The sequence below is a fragment of the Piliocolobus tephrosceles genome, chromosome 4, assembly GCF_002776525.5.
Source record: "Piliocolobus tephrosceles isolate RC106 chromosome 4, ASM277652v3, whole genome shotgun sequence".
Lineage (NCBI taxonomy): Eukaryota > Metazoa > Chordata > Mammalia > Primates > Cercopithecidae > Piliocolobus > Piliocolobus tephrosceles.
Window position 1 is genome coordinate 142,213,599 of NC_045437.1, and position 18,847 is coordinate 142,232,445.

Genomic DNA, 18,847 nt, shown 5'->3' on the forward strand with positions numbered 1-18,847 from the left:
ACAGGAAATACGGACGAAAGAAGATAAAAGCCAAGGAAGGGACACAAATTTATTAAAGAAATCCAAGGATCCAGGATGATGGCATTTAACAAACAGTAGTTGGCAAAACTGTTTAATGCAATTTTTTAATTTGAGACAATAGAAGCTCTGCTAGCAAGAATAACTAGAGAATGCAAAATTGGAGTGCTTGAATGGTCAGTTCTTTAAAGGCTAAATTCTGCCAAATGTTCTTATTGTAACCTACAAGGATTACCCCTTAACTTGTTCCTCTCAAAATAGCATCACTCTGCTATTTAACTCAATTTAGCTTGAACTACACACACACATAGTACAGCAACAAATGGGAAGTAAAATTAAGGATGAGACAAAAGGACAAAATGCAGAAGTGAGGTATAGATTGAGATGTATGATGCAGAAGTCACAAAGGTAAGTTCAGCATCTATTTCAATACTATCAAGATGGTAGTAATGATTGTACTGATTAGGAAACCCAAGGTGGCAAGGGTGAGACAGATGCTGAGAAGACAGTATACCCTAGGCCCAATCCACTTTCTGTCCCAAACTCTATAAACAAAGGACATAATTGCCCATTCTCTTGGTAATGTTCATTATTATTAATTTACCATACCTCTGCATCACCATAATACAGTGTTATACTGTTAAATGATTCCCATAAATTAATTCATTTTAATGAAACTTAACCCGTACTTATATTTGCAATGAACTGTGACAGGCATTATAGAAAATATAAAGATACGAAAATAAGTCTTTGACCTTAAGGAGCTTATATTATAAATTTCAGATATTACAGAATCCTTATATCTAAAAATCCAATTTCAAACTAGACACCACTCCCTGATCTTATAAATGAAGGGTCGCTAGAAATCTTTACTCTTCTCCCATAATTGTGTATCTAAGTCTTATTTAAGACCAACTCCTTATCATTCCTGATGCCCTCCCTTTACCACCTGAGTTTCAGAAATTTCCAGTTCTTTGGACCATCCCCAATACCAAGAATAACGCTTAAAACATATATACTCTCTTCCTCTCTCTCTGTGTATATATATATACAGAATAAAGTAGTAAACAAATACTAAAGGCCAGAATATATTAACAGGGACCCCCGAATTCCTTTCAGTAGCATAAGCCAAAAGTGACAAATTTGAGAAAATATTTACTTTTTACTTTAGTTGAAGTTATTGGTATATAATTTCAAAGAATATTCAGATAGAGAATATACACTTGGTGAAACAGTATTTCCCTCACCCCAGTGGATCTTTAATGGGAAATCTGAATTTTTATACAGGTCTTGCAAACATTTATTTTGAAGTCATCAATCAACAAAGCCATCTCTAAAATTCTCATTATTCTTTTTCAGTGAATATTCAGGTTATATGGCATTTCAGGGAGTTACAAGTGACCCAAGAAACATGTACTCACCAACTAAATGTAAAGTTTGAATTTTGGCTCCTATAGGAATTTTCAGTTTATTTTCAGGAGGAATTGGAAAGGCTCCATTACGATTACGGAATTTCCCCAAAATATGAACATGGGGCATATATGTCCAAATGGATTCTACCAATTCCAAATGAGAAGTTTCCACACCCTAGAAAATAATGCCAAAGCAAGCATAAGAAAGGATTTTAATTTAGCATCCAAAGCTTTTATTTCTGTACCACAAGATGCTAAGTACACAATGGAACTTAAAAGTTTGTAACAGATGATTTGCATGTGAGTAAACAAGTCTATCATTCTTTGGTCTATTATTTCATCAACAGTTGATGCCAAAATGTCCAGCCAGGTGCACTCACCACTAAGTTTGGGCATGCCTGCAAAGCTTCTAGGACTCCTGGAATGCTAAAAGCCTCATGGCCCCTTACTCTTCGCCTCTCAAGGTATCGAGGGTGAAGGCCATATAGCTGTTCAACATCTGGCATCTTCTTTAATAGTGTTAGAAAACTGGAATCTGTAAAGCCTGAGAAGTTCGGAAGTATTTAGAGCCAGGTTCATCTTTCTGTTCATTAATACTTACTAGGCACTTGTGATTTTTACCAAAAGTTAAAAAAGACTTCCTTTTCAAATTTCTGTAAGGCTAATACTAACGCTGAATAAACATAACAGAAAATATACTTCTTTAGTAACAGAGGAAATGTGTCAGAAACTCCACTTAATCTGAGTTAATACTTTATGGAGGAGGCTTTTATTATTGACTTTTTGGTTTTTGTTGCTTTTAAGGCACGGAACTCTTCAACAAAGAACACACTTTTAACCCAGATAACTTGGACCTATTTGGTGGATGGAGCGGGACCACCCACCTGATCACCACCACCCTCCTCCTCCCCTACGGGTACTCTCGTCTGTAAATCCTTCTGGCTCTGCAGAACACAACTAAAAATATAAATAAGATATGATCCTCATCCTTAGGAAGCTCACAGTTCTGATCTAATTCCTATCTCAAATTATTCTATCCATTTTCTAATAATTACTCTGATACTCTGTCATATGTTTAACTATTACTCCTCTGCCATTTTAGACAATTAATTCTTTTGAAAAAGACAGATGTAAGTCAGCTAAGAGAACTAGAGTGATCCAATCTCAGGGGATGCTGTTGATAGGAAGCTATCTATCCAGGAGACCATAGCAGGAATCAACAAGATGAACAGAGAGGCAGGTTACTTCCACAGCAGGAGCGGATGGTTAAGTAAGTGGGGAGACAAGTCTCATATGGATGCTATTTTAATCTGTTACAAGGGCTTTTTTATTTTTAATGAAAGTGGTCAGAAAGCCAACTGTCTGCTTATTAATGACAAATAAAAATATTAACTGTCAAGAATAAAAAGTAGGCCCCAAATATTTAAGTCTTACATACTTTTTTGAAAGTTGTTTTATTTGTAAGTTATCTCATTTAACATGTAAAGTCCAGACATGCTAACTTTAGTATCACAAAAGTGAAGAGTAAGGAGAGACTAGAGATTACTTGGTCTCTAATTATAATAACAATTCTTATAATTTTCTTGTATAGTAGCTTTTAATTACTGAACAATTCAATGTGTTAATCATTTTGTTTTTTCATTTATTCTCACGACCAAATCAGAAAGGTTATCACCCCATCTAACAAGCATTAAAAATGAAGTTGAGAGAGTTTAAGAGCTTCCAAATGGCAGTGCTGGAATCTAAAACCAAGTGTAACCTCTGCAATGTTTATCCTCTTTTGTCATATATGTTGCCTCCCACGAGAGAAATGGGGAAAGTTCTACCTTCTTTACAGGGATGGAGTGAGAATCCAAAGAGATCACATACATAAACCATAAAGTACTATTATATAAAGAGTCTGGGTTAAACACCAGAGAATTGGTCAGGGTGGCATTAGTGAGCAAGGTTAGTGTGATCTTATCTTAGGCTAGAGACTGTTTGCTTCAACTCTCTTTTACATTCATTGCAAAGATGGGAAGCCTTGGGCTCACATGTTATTTATCACAGCCTAAAAGTCAGCAACACGCAGTCAAATTCTTCTCTAATTGGTAAGTGGTAGTAATGTTAATGCTAAGACTGTATCACATGGGAGTTCTGCCATCCTGCCTTTATATACTATATTAATCCCATCTTCAGAATTCCCACTGGCCTAATCTTTGCAAAAGCAAAACTAATGTAAGGAATAAGACGATCGTTTTCACACTGCCCTAATTTTTTTTCTTTCCTGATATAAAGGATCATTCTGAAACAAGATGAGATGAATCTTTTACCCTTAGAATGGCTTTTATTAAATATTTGAAAGGAACCATGGTTTGCCTCCCACAAACCTATTAATAAGTTCCAGCCTCAGGTCTCTGCAATGTTCTTCATAAGAAAGTATATATTGGGGCTGGGTGCGCTGGCTCCCGCCTGTAATCCTAGCACTTTGGGAGGCTGACGCAGGCGGATCACAAGGTCAGGAGATCAAGACCATCCTGGTGAAAACGGTGAAACCCTGTCTCTACTAAAAATACAAAAAATTAGCAGGGCATGGTGGTGGGTGCCTGTAGTCCCAGCTACTTGGGAGGCTGAGGCAGGAGAATGGCGTGAAACCGGGAGGCGGAACTTGCAGTGAGCCAAGATCGCACCACTGTACTCTGGCCTAGGCAACAGAGCAAGACTCCATCTCAAAAAAAAAAAAAAAAAGCATATATTGGTAACTACTATGGCCAACTGTTAAGAGTTAGCAACTGATTTGATGACTCTCTTGAAAGGATGCAGCACCCAGCTGAACAATTCCAGTATTCCAGAGCTAACCTGTTCTGTTCTACAGAACAGAACAAGACAATTATTTCCTCCAGCCCTTCACTTCTATTAAAGCTTTTTTTTTTTTTTTAATTTTTATTTTTAGGTCCCCTCTCAGTCTTATACCATTTTCAAAGTCTCATAATCTGGACATCATAGAAAAAGGATGACTTTACAAGACAGATTCATAATTGCAAAACAATAGTAACTAAATTGTACCAATTAATGGATTGGCGTTAAGTGAAAAGAAGCTTTAATTGCCTTTTATTTTAACTCCTTCCTTTCAAGTATGCCTTGCTTAGCTAAAGCCATTAACTTTCTTTTCAGGTGGTCTCTTCAACTGGGAACAATTTGTAGTGGTTAGGAAGCTAACTCTGAGTTCTTTACCTGTAAGCTCGGTCAGTGCCTTATTCGAGAATCTCCAAGACCTACTACAGGCCATTTAAAGAAATTGGAGTTCTGCGGTCTATTTTACAAAAATGGCAAGTATTTATTTAATTAAAGGGTACAGTTTAGTTGTAGAGGAAATCTATGATGAAAACTGTTACCATTCAACGGAAAACCTGCATCAGAGAGTAAAGGACACACACGGTCTAATGTGATATACATATACTCCATTAACGAAAGGCTCATGTTCTCCAATCACATATGTGTGGACCAGGCTGATATAGTTACTTAGGGACAGGAAATGAAAAGAGCAGACAATTAAAACAATAAAGCCTCAGGTAAAACACATTTTACAAACCTAAAACCCAACACGAATAATTTAAACAAAATCTTGCCTCCCTACGAGGTGACTTAGATTGCCTTTTTCAAGACAACAAGTAACTTTTTATGAAACCATTGTTACCACTTTCCAGTAGGACACTACCGTACTTTACAGACTAAATCCACTTACCACTTGGCATGTATTCCCACCAGCGCCCTGCACAGAGATCTACAACTCTCACAACTCGCAGATACAGGGTCACTGCTTCCTTTAGCTTCCGGGAAAGACATTCCATACACATGATATCCTGCAGAGGGAGGTACCTTTGTGAGAGAAAGAAACTCATATTTATCAAGTGGGCAAGTATTACCTCTCACCAATAAGTTATTTTTTTTCCTTCTTCTAATCTCCTACCACTCAAATGAAATAAGATCTTCAGACAGATTTAAAGTTAACATGCACATATGGTCATACAGCTTTTTACTAAAAAGGTAAGTCAGGAAATACTTGAGTATCCAAATAAGGTATTGAGCTCCCTCCACGGGTCATTTGATAAAACCTGCCTTTCTTCTTTTGAGTTTTCAAGGACAAAGAAAATCTAAAAACAAACCAAAAAAAAAAAAAAAAAGAAGAAGAAAAAAAAATAAGTGCTTTTCAAGATGTGATGAGAAAGGAACCTGAGAAAGATCAGAGAGAATTACTCATTTTGAACATGAGCAATGTTATTTCATATCTTTTACAGAATCTACTTCCTGTAGGACACTTTGCCCCCTCTCAACTCCACCCTCCTGCAAACTCTACTATCTTCTCCATCAACAAATATGTATGCTAGCCATATAGTACACAATTTCTTTTCCCAAATTTTTTTTTTTTACCTTTAAGGTCACATACACTGATAAAAGTATTGCATAAGTATTAAGACACCTCATCTGAATTACAACTTCCTCTTTTCCATTCTTCTTTATTATCTTTTCCTGAAACTTTCAATTAACCCCAACTTTTGTTCTGTTATATATTCTGAAAGGTCTATTTTTCTCTCTTAAGACCCCTCCACACACAATTAAATTTTTTGAAAAGTTAAAGCTACCTTTACCTAGTGAACCTGTATTGCGTCACACTCTACTCATTGTTTCACAACAACCTTAAGAGGTAACTAGCTGGTTCCTGTTTGCCATACAGCTCTCTCCCAGTCCTTTTTCTCCCCCTCTCTGACCTGCTGTGTTCCCTACCCATCTCTGACTGTTAACTTTAACCAATGAGAAGCACCAGCTGGCGGGCTGCAGGTGGCAATGCTGCCTTTCTACTGCTGCTAATCCCCTAGATGAATTCTTCATCACCCCTTACTTGTTCCCTAAACTCCACCTACACCTCTGTAAATAGTCCCTTCATTAAATTATCTTCAAATTCCAGATAAGTGTATTTTCTGTTATCTGTTGGCACTTCACTGACATAGTATACACTATTATTACTCCATTTTACAAGTGCTGAAATTAGCTCAGAAGAATTAAACCTGCAAAATGTCACATGGCTAGGTAAGAGGACGAAAGGGTCAGGAATGGCAACACAGTTTTGTCTGACACTAACTCTTAACAACACTGCTAATTCTGAAAGAAAAGTCCACATATGCCTGTTGAATATTCATCTGATCCATTTTTTTTCTACTTCTCGTCCCTCTTCTTACCCCTTTAAAATGATTTAAATCAAATCTTACACAAAATAAAGCATTACTGCTAGCCATAACTTAATTTAGTCTCTATAACTTAGATTATAAGTAGAATCTTTCAGAAACATGACAACACATTTTATAAACAATGAAAAACATTAAATTTGCTTTCTAAATTAATTTTGCCACTGTGATATTTTTCTCCTAAATATTGTTATCCAACGTATTTGCCTAGGTTAACTTTATACTCCCTTTAAATACAAACAGATGAATAATCACAAAATCAAGATTATTTTACATCATATTTTCCCTAAGAAGTAACATGTTTATTCTTCATGGTTATATAGTCAAAGGACTAGGGTTCAGAAGACAGAGCAAATATAACACTTTAGAAAAGAGAGCATAGCAGGGACAGCAAAGATTAGGTTTCTTTTAAGGAAGGCCATAGTTTTTCTTGTTTTATGAAGACATGTTAAGTAGTTACTACACCACCACAATGGAGTCCTCAAATCAAAATTTTGGAAGACTAAAAATGAAGCAAAATTTAGTGTTTTCCGAATAAACACATGAAGTTCAAGAACTAAGTTCATGGTTCTTTCTACATGCTGTCAAATACTCTGTTTTCTTCATTGTAACTACCATTATATCTTGAGTTGATTCCACCCCTTCCATTTGAATATTCTGTTTGAACTGCACAATGTTATCTGATCTATTTTCAATTTAGATTATGGTCCAATGGCCAGGTGTGGTGGCTTATGCATGTAATTCCAGCATTTTGGGAGGCCAAAATGGGAGGATCAGTTGAGGCCAGAAGTTAAGACCAATCTAGGCAACAAATCAAGATCCTGACTCTATGAAAAAATAAAAAAATTAGCCAAGCACAGTGGTGTGTGCTCCTAAGGCAAAAGGATAGCTTAAGCCCAGGAGTTCAAGGTTGCAGTGAGCCATGATCATACCCTGCACTCCAGCCAGAGTGAGACTCTGTCTCAAAAATATATACATATATAATACATGGTCCAATTTTTTCCTAGCATTATCCAACTTCATCCCTAGATGCAATTTTACCTATGCTTTCTTAAAGAATTCTGAAGGATTTATTGTTTAATTCACTGATCCACTTTGAATTTAGCTATAAGACGTGAGATAAAAATGTGCTTTTATTTTTTTCTCCAAATGGTTTGTAGGTTGAGACATCGTTGCTGAATAGTCCACCCAGCTTTTCCTCACTGTTGTGAATACAACCTTGTCATAAACTAGATCTCCACATGTATTTGAATGGAGCCTATGTTTGTCTCCTTCACCCAACTGTCTGGCTTTCTTTTCCAAAACATTTTAGAATGTAATTGAACATCTGGTAGTTGCAAGACTCTTTTTCTGAAAAATTTTGGCTATTCTGACAGACTTTTTTTCTGCCAGATGAAAGTTAATATCATTTTGTTTCGTAAAAAAAAAAATCTACCATTTTTAATTTGGTCTTCTAATCCCAGACAGAACTGAACTAGCAAAAACTACAATGTGTCACACAATAACAAACTGCAGGAAATAATGACATACACATTTATATTAGAAAAAAAAATACAGTGCCTAGGATCTCCTAAAATAACTGTTATTGCTATTTGAAAAGTTCATAATCTGCAAATATTCATTTATAGAAATTCAAAACATTCTTAAGAACTTCATATAAAGAAATTTTTCATAGGTAAACAACCTAAAATAATGGAAAATCCAGATGCTTAGAGAAGTTAATTCCAACTATAACTGCAGAAAACAGAAAAACTGAAAACAATCTAGATGTCAGACAAGGGAAATGATAAGTACCATGTTATTTATACATTCCATAGAATAGTAAGCAGTAAAAAAAAAATTATGAAGACCATGTAGCAATATGAAAAGAGGCAGAATAACCATGAACATTCACCAAGCATTTATGCTTTCAGTGTGCTAAGTGTTTAACGCATTATCTCACTGAATCCTAATAATACTGCCATTATGTCTATCATTAGTCTAGAGCTAGCAAATAATGTACCCAGGATTCAAACTCAGGTCTCTAATTTCAGCGACAAAGTATGTTAGAATTTGTTTAGTTGAATTATATACATAAGGACAACAATTGAAAGAAGAGAGCAGTGGAAACTAGAATGACAGTTTTCCTTCAAAAAAAAAACAACAGTTGTTATAATGCAGTTTGGGTAAAAATGTAATTTTTTTAGAAGTCTTTTTGTGTTGTGCTCATAAAACAACTTTAATGTATGCACTGCATTTAGTTATGATGGGTATTATTTCAGAAAACTTTGTTACAATCACTTACAAGTATGTTTCTCACTGAGGGTTGTAGTCAGAAAAAGTCAGGAACACTGCCTTATATTGTGCAGTGTACACACACAGTGCTGTTATAATGCAGTAACAAAAGTCAACAAATCTATTCGTCAATAAAAATTCCAAGAAGTCTAGAAATGTTAACAGTCTAGAGAAAGGCTGTCCAACAGAACTATCTGTGACAAAAGAAATATTTTCTGTCTATACTCTGTTGTCCTATACACTGTGTCCACTAGCCACATATGGCTACTAAGCATTTGAAATGTACCCAGTGCAACTGACGAACTAAATTTTACATTTTTACTTAATTGAAATGTAAATGCTGCATGTAGCTGGCAGCTACCACACTAGACAGCACTGCCTCAGGGTTTGTTCTTATCCATTCCAGGTAGGTGAGTCAACCAAACACAATCTTACCTAAAAATATGGCAAAGTACTTCATGTGAAAGTTGATTCATATAGTCCTTTGTTTCATCTGCTGTCATTTCTTCTGGAATTTCATTATTCATGATACATGTTTTCACACTTTTCTTTCGTGGCCCCATTGTTGTGCAGTCTCCAGTATCAAAGAGAAAATCTTCCCTTTTGTTTACTTGAGTTCAAAGTACCTGAAAAGCAAACAGAGAATGAAGTAGTCTAAAAAAACACATCCCCTATTAAAACACAGGTTAAACAATATTTATTTTCAAACACACACAGGCAAAGGTATCATAATGGTACATATCACATTCAAATTAATAAAAACATTAATTTGTTGAGTGCAAAAAGCACAGAACATCTTTTTCTGAAGATGAGTGGAGAATCAACTTCTGAAGATAATGTAAATGTGCATTATTTAGAATGAGCAAAAATCCAGGAATCATGAGTACCGTGTTTTAATTTGTACTGTTGCTTCTTAGCTTATTCACTCAATTTCTCCAAGTATCAATTTCTTCATATGTAACATGTGATCATTAAATGAGGAATCAAAACCTCTTCCAGCTCCAGGAGCTTGTGGTTCTAGGACTGCCCCTAACATAGTAGAAACTAGAGGACATTCTTGGGTTCTAATCTTGATTCTGCCCCCAAATTACTTCTATAAACTTGCAATAATCTTTAAAATTCTTCTTCCTCTCATCTACAAAGTCAGGGATTAGATTAGTCATGGACCCCTTTGTGAATCTGATAAAAACCAGAGAACTCCTAAAAAATAAACACAAGCTTATATACAATTTCAGAGAAAGAATGCAACATCCCTTCTCCCTCTCTTGTGAATATTAAGATGGCATTTCACTTTTGTATCACATGCACATTTTGTTTTTAAAATAAGCTTTAGAGAAGGACGAAAACAGAGAGAAAATAGGGGAGAGGGGAGGAATGGAGAGGGAAAGCAGGGAGAAAATGGGTTGCATGAGCACCCAGATGGTTTTTTGTTCTATTGATCAGCATGTGGAGTTAACACCTTGACTGTCAAATTGTCCAGGAATTTTAATAAGGAAAGTTTATAGGAAATACTGGTCTATTTAATATTAATGGCTTTGTAGATGGAGGAGGCACAGGATGACAACTGAAAAGAGGTGCATTCACATTCATTTAAATATGCCTTGGCACATTTATTTTGAATACCACTTGTATACTCTGGGCTCATTGTAAACAAACAGCCCAGAGGCAAGTGGAGATACATAATCAAATAACCACGCAAATGAGCTCAGAATTACACAAGGAGGTAACTGCTACAAAGACAGTAAACATAGTTCTAAAGCCTCATATAACAAAGGGGCCTGAGCCACTAATGGTTCTCCTAAGGAAAAGACAATTGAGCCGATAACTGAAGGGAGAGAAGGAATTAACACTGCAAAAAGTAGGAAAGAAGAAAAGCGTTCTTGGAGCTACACAGGCATGTGCTGGATTCTGCAAAGGAGCTTGGCTCTTTTAAGGAACTGAAATAAAACCAAAGGTATTAGGGTACAGAGGGTGATAAAAAGGGAGTAAGATGAGGCTGAACTGCTAGCTGGGGTCTTAATCCTCAATGTGATAGGAAACTCCTAAAGGGTCTTAAAAATGAGAGAAGAGCAATACACTTCAAGAACCCAAGCATTCAGGCATCTCAGTAGAAGAAAGGCACCTGGTGGGCAGAGGGTACTTTAAGTACATGCAGTTCCTGGGGTTCTTTTGCCTCAGCAGTAAATGGACACACTACTAGGCTAAGTAAATCTTCATCATTTCTTGTGCCTGTGTGTGTGTGTGTTCCAGTCTCTTCTTCCCTCACTGAAAGATTATGTGCTATTTACTTCTTGAGGCTGTCAGCATGCTTGCCTCTCACACCCCCAGACACACACACACACACACACACACACACACACTCCCTCGTTTGTTGTTTCTAACCAGTATGGCCTGAGAAACTAGACAAATCAACGTGTGTGGACTGGCATCAACAGGTACCTCGTAGTGTGAGCCTAAAAATTCTGCAAAAAGTAGGTATATAGGCCACGCTACCCTGAATTTGTGACATGTATCTTAAGTTCTCAGAAGCTTACTCCTATGTTGTCCATCACATTTTGGCTAACAGGCCTCCGGAAAAATAAAGTTCATACTCAGAACTGCCCAAGCTAAAAGAAAAGCTATAAATAAACTCACCTGCTTCTGATTATATCACTGCCCACCTTTTCTTGTTTACTGCCCTGCCTGCTCCAAATGAATTTTTCCATCTTATGATAGCTCCTGAAACCTCTGAGGTTACACTGAACATGTAGTCAACAAATCCAATAGCCTCTTTCCAGTGCTTCCCCATCTGACCCATTTGTATAATGGGACACTGCTGACCACTCCTTTGAAACCCTCTCATCCTTTGGCTCCCAAAGTGACATTCTCCATTCTTGTAGTTCCTCTATGACCACTGCTCAGTCTCCTTTGCTAATTCATCCTCGAGCCCTCTTCTCCATGGGCAATTGTACCCATTCCCAAGGATTTAGCTACTACAAATACACACACACACACACACACACACACACACACACACACACAAAGAAAAGCAAAAAAAGAAAAAAATTTCCAACTCTACTTACCTCTCCTGAGCTCTGAACTTTATTTCCTCTGCCTATCAGAAATTTTCACGTCAATAACTTGAACATCCTCCAAAAACATTATGTCCAAAATGAACTGCTTCATATCACGAACCCTCCCCCTTCCCAAAACAAAGATACACAGATACATGCAAATAAACATACCTATTTCCCTAATGTGTTTTACTAAATTCCTGAATTATAAACCTTGAAATCATCCTAAATATATTCTGATTTCTCATTTCCCACAGACAACTGATTGGCTATTCTTATCAATTTTATCTCAGTACAGTTCTTACATCCACTCCCATTAGTTTCAGGAGTTAATAACATTCATGTGCGCTACTGAAATGGCTTCCTAAATGATACCCATCACTGTACCCTCAGGGTCGAGGAAAAGCTTAGCAGACACTATGCCTGCCATGAGTAATTTACTGAATAAATGCTTACTATGGTATACTCCACACTGAAGCCGCAGTTATCTTTTTAAAACAGTCCTCTGATTTATAGTGCTAAGTGAAAAAAGCAAAACAGACTACATCTAAAGTATGATTCTAACAACAATATAATTTTAAAAATTAAAAAGATTACCCCCCTAAAACTTTTTTTTAAAAAGTGTGATAAAAAAGACAAATATACTGTGTCTGCATACAACATTTTATGAAAGATGACAACAAAACATTAACTGGTAACCTTTGAGGAGTGATAAGAGAGGTTTAGGAAAGCAGAAAAGAACTTTTACTTTTCATTTCATATTATTCTCCATCATTTGACATTTTCAGATTGTTTTTAAGAAGTACAATATACATTGCCAAACAAAACAAAACAATCTGCCTACAAGGAATCCTAGTTCAGAGGATAAAATATTTCCAATCTAATCTAAAAACACCAGATGTTCCAGTCTTATCTTCTTCCAATCCTTACCACTTGCTCTCAGTATACTCACTCTAGCAGACCAGTATCTTCTTCGTTCCCCCAAACAACCATTGGTGTTTCATTCCTAATATGCTTTTAACTCTGACTGGAAACGTCCTTCTCTTCCCTGCTTTGCCTAGAAAACTGCTTGTAAAAATCTAGCTTAAATGTAAGTCCTCTGTAAAAGCTTCCCCTACTCACTCCTTCATTTGAGCTCCCTGTGGGACTTAACATATGCTTCCATAGCAGTTTGTGTAGTGATTTATTAGTCATGTTTCTGCTAAAAAATCTTGCCTCTAGGGGATAACAAGTCCTTGCTCACAATATACCCTCAAATATCTAACGTATGAATATCCATCAGTCTTTCCATCATTCCATATACATCCCACAGGTTCAAGGCTGCTTCTAAAAACCATTTCATGCTCCTATGAGGCATTTGCTACCACAGCATTCAATGATCTCAGCAACAAACTTATAGCCCAGACGATAATGCAATCAGATTTTACTCCAGTGACACACATAACAGCTACTCTGTAGCATGTAAAAGCCTCAACACGACTATTAACCAGCAAAGACTAATCCACCCACAAATTACCTAGATGCTCAGACCAGTCCTCCAGTTGTTATAATTTAGCACATGTTCAGCTTTAAGAATCCTGACAATTCTTCATGGAGATCATGCTCTTGATTCTTTATTCCTTTAATAAAAAGCTTTTTTTAAAATCCCTTCTTCCTCCTTTTCCTTCATCAAATTCACACCACCTAATAACATCTTCCTCTGCTGATTCCACTTTTGATTGTTGCTTAGGATTTTACAATGTAGTGCTTTTGTGTGAAATAGATTTAGTAGTCCTAGTGCACAAATTATACTTAAATTTTTAGACGAAATACCCAGAACCTTAAATATCATTGCATTTATAAAACTCCACTTATTGAGAATTAAAAAATAATTACTCACAGAGATGATGTTATACAATATTACACTGAAGTTAGATCTCCAGGAAGCTGACAAAAACCTTAACCTACAGTATCCTTTAACACTAACTAGCAAAAAGCCTAAATTTTAAATTAGCAGGACAAAATCTTAGATGAAACGATTCACATTTCTTACATCATGGCTAGAATTGAAGACTTAGGTCTTTTAGTTCTTACTTGGCAGGTGGAATAGTGACGCCCCTGCCCTAAGTCTATCGTGGGGAAGGGACTTGTGGAGATGAACACTAGGGTAAAGGAAAATATCTTTATCTTATATATAGGAGGCTGACAGGACTTATAGCCAGGAGAAATCTACCAGTCCTCTCAAGTTCAAGTAGATGTCTCTGAAAATGTTCAGGAGATAAAAAGCTTCCTCAGTCAAAAAATATTTTATTTTCCCCCACCCTTACTCAGTCTTGATAATTGATAAAGGACAACAAAGTTGCTTCAGCTAAAGTTGGCTTCATCTTCATTTAAGTGAAATACCCAGCTGGGTTACGCTGAGCATTTCATCTCAGGTACTGATGAATAGGGGCCTGGTTTCCCTATTTGAGAAAGAAAAATGAAATTCACACAAACTCCCAAGTAAGTGGTGATGGTATCCTTTTTTTTTTTTCTTTTTCGAGAGACGGAGTCTCGCTGTGTCACCCAGGCTGGAGTGCAATGGCGCGATCTTGGATCACTGCAACCTCCGCCTCCTGGGTTGAAGCAATTCTTCCACCTCAGCCTCCCGAGTAGCTGGGACTACACGCATGTGCCACCACATCCGGCTAATTTTTGTATTTTTAGTACAGACAGGGTTTCACCATGTTGGCCAGACTGCTATCAAACTCCTGACCTCAAGTGATCTGCCCGTCTCGGCCTCCCAAAGTGCTGGCATTACAGGCGTGAGTCAGTATGCCTGGCTGGTATTCCTTTTTAATGTGCACCCTTTCTCTTATTTGCTTTTTAGTTGGAAGAGAAACCAAATCAAGTGAGCAGAAAACTGCCATCACTAGTCTTGTGTTCTTTTCTCACTCCTACCTCCAAAATACCACTTGCCACTAAACACCCTGCCTTCAATTCACTTGAGAAACTCAACAAGGCAGAGAACGTACAAAGCAGTAGCAGGTTAAAAAAAGAGTAGAGGGAAAAGTCCAGTTACTGGCATTAGAGAAAGATGAGTTGGAGGGAGTCTTGCCGAGAAGTCATGGAGCATGAGGGACAGGTGAGTACAGGTATACCTTAATTGTGTTTCACTTTATTGTGCTTCAAAGATAATGTGTCTTTCACAAATTGAAGGTTTGTGGAAACACTGCGTCAAGCAAGTTTATTGGTGCCTTTTTCCAGCAGCACGTGCTCACTTCATGTCTCTGGGTCACATTTTGGTAATTCTCACAATATTTCATATCCTTTCATTATTATTATATGTGTTATGGTGATCTATGATCAGTGATTTCTGACGTTACTACTTTGTTTTGGAGGTACCACAAACCATGCTATACAAGATGGCAAACTTGACTGATAAATATGGTGTCGTTCTAACTGCTCCACTGGCTAGCTGTTCTCCTATCTCTGTCCTTCTCCTTAGGCCTCCCTATTTCCTGAGACACAAGGATATTGAAATTAGACCAATTAAGAACTCTACAATGGCCTCTAAGTGCTCAAGTGAAAGAAGAGTTGAGCATCTCTCACTTTAAATCAAAAGCAAGAAATGACTAACCTTAGTGAGGAAGTCATGTTGAAAGCCAAGACAGACCAAAACCTAGGCTTCTTGTGCCAAACATTAGCTAAGTTGTGAACACAAAGAAAAAGTTCTTGAGAAAGCTACAAGTGTTACTCCAGTGAATAAACAAATGATAAGAAAGCAAGACAGCCTATTGCTGATATACAGAAAGTCTGAGTTGTAAGGATAGAAGTTCAAACCAGCCACATTCCCTAAGCCAAAGCCTAATTCAGAGTAAGACCCTAGGTCTCCACAATTTTATGAAGGCCGAGAGAGGTGAGGAAGCTTTAGAAGAAAAGTTGAAAGCTAGCAGAGGGTGGTTCATCAGCTTATGGAAAGACGTTGTCTCCACAACAGAAAAGCGCAAGGTGAAGCAGCAAATGTTGATGGAGAAGCTGCAAGTTATCCAAAAGATAGACCTTTGATAACGGCTGAAAGGAGCTACAGTACACAACAGATTTTCAGTGTGTACAGCCTTCCATTGGAATATTCCATATCAGATTTTCACTGCTAGGGAGAAGTAAATGCCTAGTTTCAAAGGACAGACTGATTATCTCGTTAGAGAATGCAGCTGGTGACATGAAGTTGAAGCCAATGCTTACTAACCATTCTGAAAATCGTAGGGCCCTCCAGAATGATGCTAAATCTACTCTGCCTGTGCTCTACCAAAGGAACAACAAAGCCTGGATGACAGCACATCTGTTTACAGCATAGCATACTAAATACTTTAAGACTTCTACTAAGATCTACTCCTCAGAAAAGTTTCCTTTCAAAATATTACTGTTCATTGACAATGGGCCTAGTCATCTAAGAAGTCCGTTAGAGATATACAAGGAAATTAATATTGTTTCCATGCCTGCTAACACAATATCCATTCTGCAGCTAATAGATCAAGAACTTTCAACTTTCAAATCATATTATTTAAGAAACAAATTTCCTGGCTGGGCGTGGTGGCTCACAACAAATAATCCCAGCACTTTTGGAGGCCGAGGCCGGTGGATCACAAGGTCAGGAGTTTGAGACCAGTCTGGCCAACATAGTGAAACCCCACCTCTGCTAAAAATACAAAAATTAGCTGGGCGTGGTGGCACGTGCCTGTAATACCAGCTACTCGGGAGGCTGAGGCAGGAGAATTGCTTGAACCAGGGTGTCAGTGGTTGCAGTGAGCGAAGATTGCACCACTGCACTCGAGCCTGGTAACAGAGCTAGATTCTGTCTCAAAAAAATAAAAAAGGAAGAAATTTCCTAAGGCTATAGCTGCTATAGACTGTGATTCCTCTCATGGATATGGGCAAACTAAATTCAAAATCTTGTGGAAAGGATACACATTCTAGAAGCTATTAAGAATGTCGGTGATTCATGGGAGGAGGTCAAAATATCAACATTAACAAGAGTTTGGAATCCAGTCCTCATGGATGACTCTGAGGGATTCAAGACTTCTGTGGTTACAGAAGAAGCAGGATTGAAATAAAAATCAACGAAAGACTTCAGTGGAGGAAGTTGTTGCAGATGTGGAGGAAATAGCAAGAGAACTATAACCGGATGGACAGCCTGAAGATATGACTGAATTGCTGCAATCTCATGATAAAACTTGAACAGATGAGAAGTTGTTTCTTATAGATGAACAAAGAAAGTGGTTTGTTGAGATGAAATCTACTTCTGGTGAAGATGCTGTAAACATTATTGAAATGACAACAAAGGATTTAGAATACTACATCAACTCAGTTGATAGGGCAGTGCCAGGGTTTAAGAGGATTGAGTCTCATTTTGAAAGAAGTTCTACTGTGAGTAAAATGCTATAATACATCGCATGCTACAACAAAATATTTCCTAAAAGGAAGAGCCAATCAATGAGGCAAACTTTACTGTTGTCCTAAGAAACTGCCAAGCCACCCCAGTGTTCAGCAACCACCACCCTGATCAGTCAGCAGCCATCAAGACAGAGATAAGACCTTCCATCAACAAAAATATTATGACTCGCTGAAGGCTCAGATTGTTAGCATTTTTTAAAATCAAGTACTTTAAAATTATGGCATATACATTAGTTTAGATATAATGCTGTTGCACACTTAATAGATTATACTACATTGTAAAATATAACTTCCGTAAACACAGGGAAACCAAAAAATTTGTGACTTGCTTTATTGCAGTAGTCTGGAACCAAACCTGCAGTATCTCTGAGGTCTACCTGCATAAATAAGGAAGAGAGTGTTATATATAAAGACTATACTTTGCAGTACCAGGTGTTACCTATAGGCTTAGCAACTTCTAGACCCTCAGACTCTGAACCTTAAAGAAATGTCAGAAATGACAGAATCATAGAATCCCAGAATGTTAAAAGTTGAAGAGGACCTGAGAGACTACTTAATCACACAGTTCTCAATTTTTTGTGGGTCACAAACCCATCTGAGAATATGATGAAAGTGGCACATCCATTTTCCAGACTCATGCAAGCAGAAATACAAACACGATTTCAGGGGGTTCATATTCACAGACATCAAAGCTCATCCAGTGATCCTGAATTTTTAAGATGAACAAACAGAACCAGAGAGGATAAGGTGACAAATCACTTGCCCAAGATTAAATAGTGTCAATGTTCAGGCTGGGATACAGACTTCCCAGGTTACACTAAACATCCTATCATCAAGTCAGTCCTCTGCCACCGTGGCTGTCTTCCGGCATTCCAGAGCAATGCCCCAGTGCTTGGAGAAAGGCTTTTAGATGTTCTGATAGAACTGCATCTGACCACACCCTACTTCACAAATTAGGGTTTATGGTTCATTTAATTTAGGCTCCCACACAGTGGTCTATGGCCACCTTAGGTATATTACAGTCATTCTGTGGCTGCCTGCTTAGCTGACCTTAGCCACAGGAAGCATTACTTTTGTCTTGGTGTTGCAAGCACATTCTTAAACCAGAGTTGTTTCCAAAAAGTGTTCTTCTCTTCCTATCTTGTCAATTCAAATCTCCTTCCCATCCCAAACTCAAATTACTTTTCTTTATCCTCATGAAAAATACCCACCTCTCACTTAAAATTTCCCAATATTCTCAATGATCCTATCTGGTCAAGGGCTTCTCTGCTCTTCAAGTTTCTCATGCCTTTCTTTTGGGTTCTATTGGTTTCAGCTTGCTCATATCAAAGTAATCTTGCATATCACTTAATTTGACCTCACAGACCTTAACTGACATCATAGACTATCTAGTGTATCTACTGACTAGGACAGTCTCTTGTCTAAGGAAATACCACAACACATCCTGCAAACTGCT

At 37.4% G+C, this 18,847-nt stretch overlaps 1 protein-coding gene across 4 annotated transcripts in view; it reads right to left on the reverse strand.

The window, feature by feature from the left end:
• The window catches only part of FBXO38 (F-box protein 38), a 59,129-nt gene that overhangs the window by 38,611 nt on the left and 1,671 nt on the right, over positions 1-18,847 (reverse strand). For all 4 annotated transcript variants that reach the window (XM_023226953.2, XM_023226952.2, XM_023226951.2 and 1 more), the window contains exons 2-5: positions 9,362-9,552; positions 5,155-5,288; positions 1,811-1,974; positions 1,440-1,605 (exon numbers count right to left, since the gene is read on the reverse strand). In XM_023226953.2, coding sequence (XP_023082721.1) covers positions 1,440-1,605; positions 1,811-1,974; positions 5,155-5,288; positions 9,362-9,489 — 592 coding nt within the window. In that variant the 5' untranslated portion in view covers positions 9,490-9,552. The remainder of the gene's footprint in view (positions 1-1,439; positions 1,606-1,810; positions 1,975-5,154; positions 5,289-9,361; positions 9,553-18,847) is intronic.